The sequence below is a fragment of the Protopterus annectens genome, chromosome 15.part0, assembly GCF_019279795.1.
Source record: "Protopterus annectens isolate FY-2018-M chromosome 15.part0, PAN1.0, whole genome shotgun sequence".
Lineage (NCBI taxonomy): Eukaryota > Metazoa > Chordata > Ceratodontiformes > Protopteridae > Protopterus > Protopterus annectens.
In genome coordinates this window covers 84,460,952-84,475,802 of record NC_056749.1, presented here as the reverse complement: position 1 = coordinate 84,475,802, position 14,851 = coordinate 84,460,952, and the positions used below count along the sequence as shown (strand labels likewise).

Below are 14,851 nucleotides of genomic sequence, written 5' to 3'. Positions count from 1 at the left end.
CTTAGGACCTCTAACAAACAACTCTTAACCATAACTAAACCCAACAAAAGAGCTGGACAATGTCCCTATTCCCATGCCATTCCCAAACTTTGGAATGCGCTTCCTCTCTCTCTTACTCAACTAGCATCTTTAAAAACATTTAAATCTGCACTAAAAGAGCACTATCTCAATAACCTTGTCTGTTCTTGTAGTCATATGATTAAACCACCTTAAATGTTTTGGCCACTATACACTACAAATACTTTTACTAACTTAATATAGTTGCAATTTACACTGTCTGTCTTTGTATCCATTCGTTCTTGCTTTCTTTATTTCTGTGGATGAATAAACAGAACTGATTAAACAGTATTCTTATTTATGAGAATGTACAAACAGAATTACTAAAAATTTAACACACTGGGTTTATTTTCTTGTATACCTCTATAATATGTATTTGTTTTGTATATCTACTTCAGTCTGTATTATTTAAAAACTTTCTTGACTTTCAGAGTTAAGCTGATGTTATGTAAAAATTTCTGTGATTGTATGGAGCTTTTCTCCCCAGGCCTCCACTGAAAATGGGTCACTGGGCCCAGTGGACTTTCCTGGTCAACAAATGTCAATAAATTAATAAGTCAAAGAAGTCCAATTTTGTCCACATGGATTTCTCGCTATAAGGAATGCACTCAGCTGTCCCATTAATAGCGAACATACCTTCCATTTAGAGTGAATCCATTCATTTTCATTGGATTTTAGGCAAACTTCCCTGTAGTTTTCCAGATGTGTACTCCACTACTGTTTGTGTGTTAAAACCCCATCTGCACGTCTGCAATCCTTTTCTGTCAGCTATTAAAAAGAGGTCTGTTTTACTAGGTCCACATTCACTGGCAATGTTTTCTGTATATTTGTTAGGAGCTGTATTTGAGCATGAAACATTACCTGTTCCACATGGTTTAAAGACATCTCACTATTGTTATAACATTGTCTAGAGTACTTCTGATCCTGCATTCAATCACTTATTCACTCACTCATTCAGTCATTCATTTACTCATTCGGTCACTTATTCACTCACTCATTCATTCATTCACCAGTGTAATGCATTTCAAGTGTACAGTGAGCCAGAACCTATCCTGCACTGCTTGAGCACAAGGCAGAGATGGTAATCCTGGATAAGGCACCAGTCTATTATACATGCACATCTTGGCAACTTATGGGATTGCTAGTTCACCGATGGCATATCTTAGGGAAGGAAGAGGAAACTATGGCATGCAATGAAACACACACAAATGTGGGGGAGGACATACAGATCATGCACAAAAGGCACAAACACTGAGAAACAAACTGGAAAACCAGGTGCTGTACAGCAACAACAGTAACCCCTGTAACGCTAAGCCACCTGTACTTTTAATGAGAAGAGCACCATTACAGTTGGTTATAAAGTACTTCTCACGTTATTCATGGCAAAGAAGTGAAATAGATGATTTGTGTTTTGGTGTACTCAGACTGTTGTATATGTGACCTTAAGTGGTTGAAGGCAGCAAGTCTGAAATTGTGCTTGTGTGAATATATTGGTCACATTGGAAAACTTCCAGTTTCATGAGTTAGTGCTTAACAGAGTGTGCTAATGGTATATAAGGCTTCTGGAGAACTGCACTGGTACCCAACAAATGTGGAAGGATATACATGGTACTCCACTATATATATTGGCAATTCCTGGAACCCAACTATATATGGAAGCCGTACCTAACTTAGTGTTGGTTTAATTTGCTTCACAATCAGAATGCTTTGAAATGTTTTCCATGTGTTAAATATTAGTTTCACTGAAGTGTGTTTCAATGACTCATTTTTATTCAGTCATGTGTGGAAGAGCCTTTTTACAAGAAGAGTAACCAGTCAGGAAAGTGAGGGCATTAGAAATCTCAACTGTATAGACTGCTACTGTTCCAGAAACTGCAGAACCATTGCATTCATCCCACTTCAGATTAGTGAATGGAAATCTTAAATATCAGTGCATGGTACATTTTGCTGTGACATTATAATTTCAAATAATACTCTCTCTCACCCAGCACCGCAATCCATCTTGAGTACCAAATGAATGTGCAGGGACCTAACATATTCCTGCATATTACTTAGGCTTAATTTTTACACCATGTATGTGACAAGATTATCTGTGTTGTAAGGTGGATAACAGTCTGCTAAGAGCATTCATGTTTTAATATGGATACAAGAAATTCAGTTTTTTATATGCTGCAGACTTCAGAAGGTATCCATACTTGATTCATGGTGTTATTGTACTGAATTTCTTCTGGTTTTCTAAAATAACTTGTAACAGCTGAGAAACCAGTTTTCCTAATGATTTGTACTAGATTTGGGGCAGAAGCATTCTTAATCCATAGTAAAACAAGACTTGCTTCCTTGTAGTAACTCTTTGCCATCCCATAATTAATTTGGAGCCACAGATCGTTCAAACACTTAAGACTTCAAACTAAATCGGCAAAGAACCAGTCTTGTAGCTCTTGTACAATATGGAAGATACTGCTGGAATGATAAGGCATCTGCAACCTGTTACAAACTGATAGCTAATGTAGTCCAACATCACACAGCACATGTTCACGTCATAGCTCACAACAGCATAGAACAGCACAGCAGTAGGGTCCCCCTACTTTATACCAACCGAATGTCCACCATTACAAACTGCCAGATCATTAATCCTCCCCAGTTTCACTTTATCCTGTCAATCATACTCGTAGACAAATCATTAACCCTCCCCCATCCCACCATTAAACACTGACCAATCATTAACCTTTCTCTAGCCTACTTCATTCTGTCCATCATTACACATAGACCAATCATTAAACTGCCTCCAGGCCACCTCATGGTCAGTGCCAGTACATAAGCTGGATGCTGGGCTTGCAGGTAGAGTTACACTTGTTACAAAATTTTCCTGACAGTCAGGAAATCAGGGTCTCTGTCAGGAGATCTGGTTATGGTGAATACTTGAAAGGTATTTTGAATCATTCTGAGCAGTAACACATTTTTGAAGTATGTTTTCAAAAATGTTTACTGTTTCACATGGATTTCCTACCTGCATTCAAATGCAGTGTAAAAACAGTCATTTCTGTGTGTATTAGTGTGTGTATGGGGAGTTGAAATGTAGGGCGGCCACGGTGGTGCAGTGGTTAGCATTGCCGCCTCACAGCAAGAGGTTCTCCGGTTCGATCCTCGGCTGGGGTGCCTTCTGTGCGGAGTCTGCATGTCCTCCCTGTGGTCGTGTGGGTTTCCTCCGGGTGCTCCGGTTTCCTCCCACATCCCAAAGACATGCTGCAGGTGGATTGGACACTCTAAATTGGCCCTAGGTGTGCGTGTGAGTGTGCCTTCTGTGGAAGGTTGGGCGCCGGGCTGGCAACTCGACACCGTAAAACTCCACTGCCATTCAATGTGCAGACAGGTGATCCGCTGTGGCGACCCCTAACCGGGATAAAGCCGAAAGAAGAAGAAGAAGAAGATGGGGAGTTGAAATGTAAGTATAATTTACTCTCTCTCTATTGTATTATCTCATCTGAAGGTTTATATGGCTGCAAAGGATCTTGACTTGAAATCAGATAATTGAATTAAATGATTTAAAGCAGTTTCCAAGTTTTGTTATAATAAGCATAAACACATGCTGAAAACATCTGTGCCACACAGAGCTGAATGTTAGCTTCCATATAGTAAAGTATGCTTAGCCACAACTGCATGCAAAAATGAATGCTGATCGGTGTCTTACATGTGCAGCATAAAGAGTAATAAGAATGCATTATGTCTGATGCAGGATTTCTGTTTTCCTTTTTTCTAATTTTGTCTTGAAGGATGTTCCGTCTCTTCCAATCACAAGAAGTTTCTGGGAGAATCACCTGCCTTCAGTTCCTGGATTCTTGACCATTCTTGGTTTGTCGACTGTTCTGGCCGCTCTCACCACTGCCGGCACCTTCCTTTCTAAAAAAGGCTTGCCTCTCAAATGTTTTTAATGTTGTCTTTTTTTGGTGGGGGGGGGGGGGTGTTATTTGAAGGACTTGTGTTACAGTGAGTAAATGTGAATTTCTTGAGGACAGCATATTCCTTACTGTCAGTCAGAGAAAGTGTGAGCCTAACAACCAGGAATGATAGGTAATAAAAAAAAAAAAACATGAAAGTAAATGTAGAATGTGTGCTGTATATACAAAGTGTACTTTACCAAGAGGCAGCAGGACAGGTGTCTTCTTTTCACAGAGATTATGCTTAAACCAACAAGGAAAGTAGAACCAATTACTGCGTACATTATACTGTTTCACACATGCACAAAAACAATGACTACCTAGTGATCTTGGAATTCTAGAATACTCCCTACCACTGGAGAACTGTTACCCAATAGTGGTTGTACCATAGTGCTGGTGTGGTGAGACTTTTCTTCTATCATTCCTTTTTGTTAGCACAACTCTTGTGCCACTGGAGGGAATGTTTGCCACAGAAAGAAATACTTAAAGAGCATGTGACAAGATTACCCTCATAACATTGTGCATTTAGTTACTTCACCTGCAGATTGCAGAAAGAAAACTCCCATGATTTACAAGAAAAAGAGTGCAGAAAACTATAATGGCAGATACAGTCATTCCCCTGCATAAGTGTGGATCTTCCACAGACCCAAGCAATTCAGTGTCAGTCAGGACACTGGGAACCTCCAAACACTGGACCCATCTCAGTTTGGATTTGTCAAGGGCAGGTCATAGTTACTCAGCCTGGTGTTTTTTTTTTTTTGAAAAGGTCACCAAAACAATGGATGAAGGCAAAACAGTGCATACTTTGAGCTGACTGAAGCTTTTGACACAATTCCTCTCTCAGGTATAGTAGAAAAGCTAAATAAACTGAGAATAAACCCCCATGTCATCCGTCGGATTGCAGGTACTGGTAGGATGCAGATAATCAAAATAAAGGAAGTTATTCCACAAATAGATCATTCACCAGTAGAGTCCCCTTGGGTTTTGTGCTGTGACCTCTTCTCTTTGTCAGCTACTTCTCTGAAGTAAAGGCCAATGCCAAAGGCACTGACAGACTACATTTGCAGATGGCTGCAACTAGTAGCAGTCATTGAATCCACAAATGACTTAGCCGTCCTGCAGGAAGTTTTGTCTCAAATAAATAAATGGTGTCAAAATCATGGACTGAAACTAAATGACACAAATACATATATTATTGTATCCTTTGGTAAGTCATCTACCCAGGGAACTGCCACATTGACAATATACCCCTAAGAGCTCAACCAGTTGTTTGGGATTTGGGAACTTAAGTGGACAGTGACCTAACATTTAGCCAACATGTATTCCTTTGTTCTAAGCAAGTCCTTCTATATTACAGAGCTTATAAACAAAGGGATTGTATCCCCTTTACTCAGCTCTCTTTAGGCCAGTCATTGAATATAATGCCTCCTTTGCCATGTATCTGTTCAGACACACAGAGATGATTATTAAAGGTATACAAGGCCAAGATAACATCCTAGAAAGACCAGCTCAAAGCCCTGGCACTATACTCAGTAACCTATAGACTGCTAAGAGGTAACCTGTGTCTGGTAAACAAGGCATTCTCCAACCAATAATTGATGGATGTACTGCATACCTGTAAGTCAAATGGCATCAGAAATACTCTGTCTAGGGATCTAAATGTCTTCTGCAACATTAAAAGAAAGGTTTGGAGGGACAGGTGTATCTCGCAGAGGATACTGCTGCTGTGGAACAGACTCCCCATCCACATACAACAAAGTTCATCCTTGAAATTTTCATGCGCAACTTAGATCTATGGGTGGGAAACAGAATATTTACCCCAGGAATGTCCCTTGTAGTATTAATGAACAGAGCCAGCTCCTAAATGCTTTATGCCATGCACAGGTCTCCTCACATTATCTATGGTACGATCCCAGTTTTTTCATACAAATGATTAGTCCAGATAAAATCACTGTAGCTAGATCATCTAGGAGACTAACAGTCTCTCTCTGACACCTTCCCAGTGGGAGGATGTAGAAAAAGTCACTCATCCATCTACCTACTTAACTGAATAAACTACTGGAAGCTTCAACAAGGTGTCTTTATTCCTTCCAAGGGAGAACGTATCAGAGAAAGAGTTTCCTAGATCTGCTAGCTAAAGTGATTTAATCTGGACTAATCCTTTATACTCTTGTTTCTTGTTAGTCCTGTCACCCTCTGAGTCACAGGTGGAATACCAGACTTTACACGAGCCCTCTGGATTACCTCTCTTTTCAGTTTTTCTCATTAGGGGTAATATATAATTATAGACCATGAGCTTAATAAGACCAGTCTATAACCAAATGGGACAGTTTATTTTGAGTGCAAAAAGGGGAAATTGGCTCGGCTTAAAATGGTCCTAAAGGGCAGTTAGCCTAGTACTTACTCATACCTATGAAGCTACAGCTATTTTATGGGAGCAACAACCATTTGTGGTAATCCCTGCTCCTTTCCTTTATTTGCATAGTGTGATAACATTTTGTAGTGCCACCTGTGGCATTAGTACATTGACCAAAAAGGCACAACAAGAAAGTTCACTGAACCAAAATTTATTGTTTGTAGTAAAGCGCTTTCAGCAAGGATAATCCAAGCCTTCCTCAGAACAATTCAAACAGTCATATGACCACCCTTAAATACTCAAACATAACTAATTAATTTAAAGAACCATGCAATATCTTTATCTTAAACATTTAATTAAAAAAAATGTATTTTATATAAAAAAAAAATTAATCTATCAAATCTTCTCAATTTCAATACACTAGAAATAGAAACTACTTCATTTAGTCCTGGAAATGAAGCTGCATTTAAAAACAAAATCCACCACAATTCCCTTTGCTCTAAAATCAATTTCCATGGTCCACCCCTAGGGTTAACTCATACATTTCCAGCACTAAAAATTTAAATTTATGCTCAGGATGTTCATTTATATGCCTAGCCATAGCACTATTGTGTTTTCCTTATCCGGATGTCATTACAGTGCTCATATATGCATTGTTTGAGCCTTCGCTCTGTTTTTCCCACATAATAAAAGGCAACACTTTTCTGCATATACCACCCCTTTTGTCTGACATGAATACCTTCCAGAAACAAAAATATTTTTTGAACCTATAGTCACATATTCACACTCCAAAATATATGGGCATTGGGGGGCACATATTACATTTCTGCATTGTTTGCATAGTAGATGCATGTTGATGAGATACACCATCACACCAATCCTTAAAATTACCAGCACATCTCAAAACAAACTTAGGATTTTCACCTAACTTATTAACTAATACATTATTTTGTCTTATCATAGTCCAATTCTTGCACACAATATTTTTAGTACATGCACTATCCACACTGTGTGTAAAAATAAAAGATTTTTGTATACTATTTGCTGCCACTGAAACTCAGGGGTCCAAATTCTGTTGTCCATTTAATAACTGTACACTCTTCTCTAGATGATTTAAAGTACCATTGCTACAATTACCCACTACTCCACACATATTTGTGGCTGTTAATAATGGGCAATATTCTCTGGAAAGCCTCTTCCTAAATACCTCAAATTTTATATCATCGATTAAATATTTTGGATACCCCCTATTTAAAAATATATTACCTATAAAATGGCAGTCTTCCAAAAATTCAAATAACTCAGTAACCATTTTTGCTGCTCTAACCATTTGCCCTTTGACACCTTTCTTAACGTGATATGGGTGATTACTTGAATAATGCAGATATTTGTTAGAATATGTTTTCTTATGAAAAATACCAGATTTTAGCCCAGTTGCACTTTTTGTTAACATAACATCCAAATAAGATATGGCCGTAGTACCAATATGACATGTAAAATGTAAAAAAGAAGTACTATTATTCATAAAATCTAATAATGCATGAACTTCTGCAATAGACCCTACCCATGCAAAAAATAAGTCATCTAAAAAACAGGCATATAATTTTACATTTTTAAAAAAATCCACAAGGAAATAAATGACAAAGTTCCCACATCAGCATATATAGGACCACATGGGGAGCCCATTGCTACCCCTGTCAGTTGTTTAAAATACTGACCTTCGTAATAAATAAAATAAATACAATTATTACACAATACCATTTCCATCATATGGGATAGAGGGTTAATACGATCTTGTTATACATGAACATGGTCAGTAAAATATTCAGTAAACCACTGCAGTCCTGTGTCATGTGGAATACATGTAAATAAATCCTTTACATCAACCGTCACTAAAATACCATCATCAGAAGTTCCTAACTGGTTGCATTGATGCAAGAATTCCCAAGAATCCCTGCATATGTGTTTGACATTTTCCAAATATCACTTTAATTGTTTATCAATAAATTTAGCAATAAAATATGTCATAGAATAAGTCCCATCAACGATGGGTCGAAAAGGGGGGTTCGTAAATGTCCTTATGAAACTTAGGTACACCAAATATAGTAGGTAACTTTGGTTCACTATTAGTTACAAAATTAAATTCCTGAAGGGACAATTGACCTTGAGATAACATATCATTCAAAAAATAATCTACATTACTATAAGAAATATTAACCTCATTAACTGATGTTTCTGTATAGGAATCATCATATAATAATTCCAACATTTTTTGATTATAATCAACTTGATCCATGATAATTAATCCACCACCTTTATCAGGCTGTAAAAGTCTTAACAATCCAGTTCGTTTTATATCTTCCATCAGCTTACATTCGTCCCTTGATAAATTAGGTGAATGACATACACTGGAATACGATAAAGCTGTTCTCAAATCAAGTTCACAAAATTACTCAAATTTTTTCAAGGTAGGGTGGAGATCAGGATTAAATATACTAGGTATTCTCAGATCATTATCAACAGGAAACAGATTCATCAAATAAAAGTGACAAATTCAATTTCCTCGTATAGAGCTTAAGGTCTGTTAATAATCTAGGTAAATTAACTTTCCTCATGGCAACAAATGTCAAACCTTTGCTAAATAAATTAGCATGTTCCTCAGTAACATTATAGCTACTATAATTATAAATTTTAAAGTTTCCAGTGCAGTTATTAACAATGTTCAAAGTACTGGCCAAACCTACCAGTTCGGCCGATTCCTCTGGTTCAAATTCGAGAATGTCCTCATCTGGTTGTTGTAAGGTTGATTGCCTGTCCTGTTCATATTCCCATTCCTGTTCCGAATCCTCTCTGAACACCGAAATAGATTGTAATCTAAAGGGAGCTGCTGACTAGATGTATTAACCACGTCCTGTAATTCTTCATCATTGTGTGGGTCGGAGAGGAAAACTGCCCGCTGTTGGCCTGTAGGTGGTTTTGGATAAGCCGTGCCGTTCAAATAATCAAGCCGGTCTCTCTCCAAGTTCCTATTCTTTCTTTGAATAATCCCCTGACACATATAATCAATATCAGAGAATATTTTCTCATATTGAGTCTAAAACTGGTGAAAAATATTGTCTTTTATAATTGTCTCATCCATCTTTTTAATATTAGTATATATTTGTTCCATTTCTTTGCCCAGCCCTCTGGATTACCTCTGTTGTTTTTCTCATTAGGGGTAATATATAATTATAGACCATGAGATTAATAAGACCAATCTATAACCAAATGGGACAGTTTATTTTGAGCGCAAAAAGGGAAATTGGCTAGGCTTAAAATGGTCCTAAAGGGCAGTTAGCCTATTACTTACTCATACCTATGAATCTACAGCTATTTTATGGAAGCAACAACCATTTGTGGTAATCCCTGCTCCTTTCCTTTATTTGCATAGTGTGATAACCTTTTGTAGCGCCACCTTCAGGCACTCTGTGGCATCAGTACATTGAGTACAAAAAGAATGAAAAGGCCAATTAACTGGGGTGAAGTTAAGCATTAACATGCTCATGAAACGGGGCAAGTTCATGACACAGTAAATGCCCAAATTATGGAATACATTGCTCCACTTGGCACACAGTACTCTAAAACTAAATATTTTAAATTAAAAGTTGGACTCAGCAATATGAGTCAATAGGTTCAGAAGTAATATTTTGGAGTACATGTTCCTCGATGACCTTCAGGTCTGAGTATTGGTTTCAGAACTGATGAACATACAAATTCGTGTTCAAGCATGTAGTTGTTATACAAGTGTGTTGGTATCATGAATATTTATTATTTATTTTATTTTACTTTTGTTAACTGGGATAGTCCGACTGCATGTGAGCCCATTTTCAGAGGAGGCAGGGGAATTAAAGCTCCAGAAATGCAATTTACATAGGTATTAATATTAAAGGAATAAATACATGGATGTGATGAGAGATACAACTGTACAATTGGCATCTTAGATGGAGCAATAACAGTTATGAGAATAATCAGTAGTACAATGAGAAATAAACAGCATACAAATCTGGTGATGGAGGCAAGATGTTTTTTTCTATTACATAGAAGTTAATTAAGAGAAACAAATTAGCTTAGAATAAATAAAGAGGAGAAAGGTGTTAAAGGAAGGGGAATGAAAGAATATATTCACAGGTTAGATAAGAAAATATATGGGGGAGATTAGCCAGGGTATAGAATGTGTTTTACAAGTTTTGTGTCCATTAATAATAAATCATGGCTATCATTTAACTACAGAGAGTCCATACATATGAAGCACCTTCAGTATGAGTGTCCACTTATGCAACATAAGGGAGACATATTTATGATGGCCACATACTTACTATGCATTGTGTCCTGTGTTTTCATGTTATCATGATGTCACAAAACATCTGTATGAACAGATAAGCAAGTACAGCATTTCAGGTAGGAAGTGTCCACATGATGGTTTATCTATGTATTTATTTATTTATTTATTCATTTAGTTACTTATTTTGCTTTTGTTGGCTGGGTAGGTGCACTCGTCTGATGACAGTTCTCAGTCACATCCTGGGCTTGTTGGCATAAACAGAGTAACAAAACTGTATTTTATGATTTACAATTCTAAGCAGTGTAATATGGTAGAATCTATATAACAATATTTACACAATATTCACACTGTATAAATTAGAGAAGGAATCTAAAACATGCATGGATGTGCTATATATGGCACACAAATACACAAGTTCACAGTGCAGGTAGTGTAGGTTTGTTAGTCGAAGAGTCATACTATCAACTGTATCTACAAAAAGCAGCCAAATCCATTGCCTATCCCATCTCCATTGTCATCAGTAGAACCATCAGTGAAGGACACATCCCTAGAATCTAGAAAGTCTCCCATATTATCCCCCCTCATAAAGGTGGAAACTGTACTGAACTCTTCAATTACTGTCCCATAGCCCTACTTTCTCCCTTGGCAAAGATCATGGAAAAATGCATCCACAGGCAATTGCTAGGCCACCTAATCCAAAATAATTTACTTTCCAGCGTCAACATGGTTTCAGACCTTCCCACAGCACTACTACTGCCCTCCTTTCCTTTACTGACTGTATTAACAAAAACCGTAACCACAATATGCTTTCCTCTGCATTGTTTATCGATCTGTCCAAGGCATTCAATATGGTAAATCACCAGATACTCATAAATATCCACAAATCCCTGTCACTAGATGCACTAGCTATAAAATGGTGCCAGTCCTACTTGGATAACAGACAACAGGCTGTGCTTTGGCACAACATTCAGTCTACCCACCTACCCGTTAACCTTGGTGTACCTCAGGGGTCTATATTAGGACCTCTCCTTTTTTCTGTATTTATCAATGACCTTCACCTAGTAATCCCCCAAGCTACATGCATACAATACTCAGCCGATTCCACACTTACATGCTCAGCCACATCTATATCTGAATTTCACTCCCTTACCCAAAAGGTGTTTAACACAGTTGAACAATGGTTTACATAGCACTGTCTCCTTCTGAACCCCAAAAAACTAAACTCCTCCTTTTTACTCCTAATCGTAAGTCCTCCCCAATAGATTCCACTGTAACATCCAATAATGGTACTCTCATATCCCCAGATCCAACTACCAAACTACTAGGTATCACCATAGATAACAACCTTAACTTCGACACCCATATCAACAATACTCTAAAAACTGTTAATAGAAAACTAGGCTCTCTCTACAGGATCAAACCCTGCCTCTCTCCTGCAGCTAGAATAACTTTTGCTCACACCCATGTAATCTCTCCTCTCCTCTATGCCTCACCCATATATACTAAGCTCTCTAAAATCAACCTTAATAAAATGGAAAACTCCTACAATAATATAGCTAGATTTGCTACAGGCAACCCATTCAAAACCCACCACTGTTATAATCTAAAGCAGCTATGATGGCTTGAACTACAAAATCAGCTTAAATTCCACCAACTGACCGTTGCCGATAAGACCCTTTACCAACCCTCCAATACTCCTATACTATCTACCCTCATCATCCCCTACAACAATCTGAAGACCTAACAATCATCACATGAACTTCTTGTAAATATTTGTAAATCAAACAACAGGGCTAGGGACTCTCTCTTCTCTAATACTGTTGGAAAATCCTGGAACCTTCTTCCCAGTGAACTTCCCTCACTTCCCTCTATACCACTTTTCAAAATCAAGCTGAAACTTTTCCTCAGAACACACTAATTATGCCCCTGTACTAAACCTGACTAATCAACTAGCTCTTCTAACTTGGTAGTGCCTACCCTCCTCTTCTCATTGATCAAGTTCCTTTTTCTTAATAACAACAAACCTTGTCCTACTAGATACTATTACTTACATCTTCTGGAATCTCATTATTGGGACTACTTTTTTACTAATATATTTTATATAATCAGCTGCCTTCTTTTTTTATATTATGTATTGAAACTGCATTTTGTATTGTACCTGCATATTTTGCACTATGTTATTAATTTCTGACCTCTTTGATTATCTCTGTACTGTACCTGCAGTGTGCATTGTTTACATTAATTTTTGTATATATGATTTTGTTTTGTTTCCTCGGAGCTTATCTCCCTGGGCCTCTACTGAAAATGAATCAGCCAACACCAGAAACCGACTGTAGAAGGAAAAAGGCAAGCTGGTAAAATATAGTAACTTCTGCACAGCTCGAACAGAGTATGACACACGTATAGCCAACACTAGTGTTCCACCAAAATTCAGGCTAAATCCACTTGTAATGATAAAAAAACAATTATTTTATTGAAAATAAGGTTTAGCGCTTTCATCTGTTAAAAATCAGACTTCCTCAGAACCAAAATGGAGTACTTCCTGTTCACATTTAAATAACCTTTTTGGCGCCAAAAATTCAAAAGGAAGTGGAGCTCTTAAAGAGACATAGTCATAATAACTCCATATACACATACTACTATGCTAAAAACAGCTAAACATTTTGACAGATCCAGTGTGCTGATATAAAAAATGAGAATATAAATATAATGACAATGTAAATAAATAAAAATGATTATGGTAAATAAAATAAAATACACTCTGCACGTACTAACTTCATCTTAAAACATACTCCATATACATGTAATAGTGAAATGATAAAACTTGCATGACTAGTGCTCATAAATTGTAACAAGTCAACAAAAATCAAAATACAATGGCAACATCCATGATATATCTATGCCATAATTAAAAATGCCAGGTGACCTAATGGCATCTGTCAAAATTTGCCACTTACTTTCTTTCATGGCTAAAAGTGCTTTCCAATTTCCCCCATAAGTAAATACTTCTACGTGATCTATAATGGTAAATGTAAAACCATGTGATTCACCATATATGGGTATGTGTCTATAAAGTGCATTGTTATTGTCTTTAATCGTTATCTTATAAATATGTTCATATACTCGTTTCCTAAGGGCTCTCTCTGTTTTGCCTATATAGAATGCGCTGCAGGCAGAACATGTAGCAATATATACGACTTGTTTGGTGCTACAATTTCCTGCTTTGCATTTAATGTTAGTCTTGTTGATATCTCCTAACTTAATATTGCCTACCTCATTTATGGCATAACATTGTTTGCAGGTACCGCATTTTCTAGTTCCCATCGAGAGCTTTGTATTGTGTACAGTTTTTTGTTTAGAAGCTTTCCCCAATAATTTTTTAATGTTGGGTGCTGTTTTATATACAAAGCTCGGATAATTGCCCAAAACGGAAGCTGTATCATCATTTACTGTTATTAAGTTCCAGTGCTGTCTTGAAATATCTCTAATATACTTTGTGTAAGGAGTATACATCAAGACACAAACTCAATTACAACACATACCTACATCGTCATATCCCTTCTTTCTATTATGAATCTTCATAAAATCTAATGACTTGCCCAATAAAGGTGGACATTTTTACCCCATTCATTCTTCACATAGTTGGAAACTTGTGATAATAGGGCTGAGGGGTATCCTCGATTACTAAACATATTACTTATTCGGTCAACTTCCCTATTCATGATTTCTCTATTAGATGACATACGAGCTGCCCTAATACATTGTCCTTTGTACACATTTCTGAATATATGGTGAGGGTGATAACTATTAAATTCAATATAGTCATTTGAAAAGGTTTCCTTCCTATGAATTTGTGAAATAAATCTCTTATCAGAATGGTTAATATATGTGTCCAAGTATGCTATGCCACTCTCACTGATGTTATGAGTGAACTTTAAAAAATTTGTTGTGCCATTAATAAATTCCATAAAAGAATTAATCTCATCTTTTGAACCCTTCCATAAGATTAATAAATCATCCAAATATTGTGTATAATATGCTATATTGGAATAAAAGTGGATCTTGAACACATATTCTGTTTCCCATTCCAACATGACTAGATTGGCAAAAACGGGGGCACAAGAGGCTCCCATAGCCACACCTTTGCATTGCCTAAAATATTCACCTTGAAAATGTATATAA

General features: G+C 37.0%; 1 protein-coding gene across 1 annotated transcript in view; it reads left to right on the top strand.

Moving 5' to 3' along the window:
• LOC122789724 (amine oxidase [flavin-containing]-like) overlaps window positions 1-4,718 on the top strand; it is a 1,342,089-nt gene extending 1,337,371 nt beyond the window's left edge. The window contains exon 15 of the mRNA XM_044057159.1: window positions 3,828-4,718. Within this exon, the coding sequence (XP_043913094.1) occupies window positions 3,828-3,986 (159 nt within the window). The 3' untranslated portion in view covers window positions 3,987-4,718. The remainder of the gene's footprint in view (window positions 1-3,827) is intronic.
• The last annotated feature ends 10,133 nt before the right edge of the window (window positions 4,719-14,851 follow it).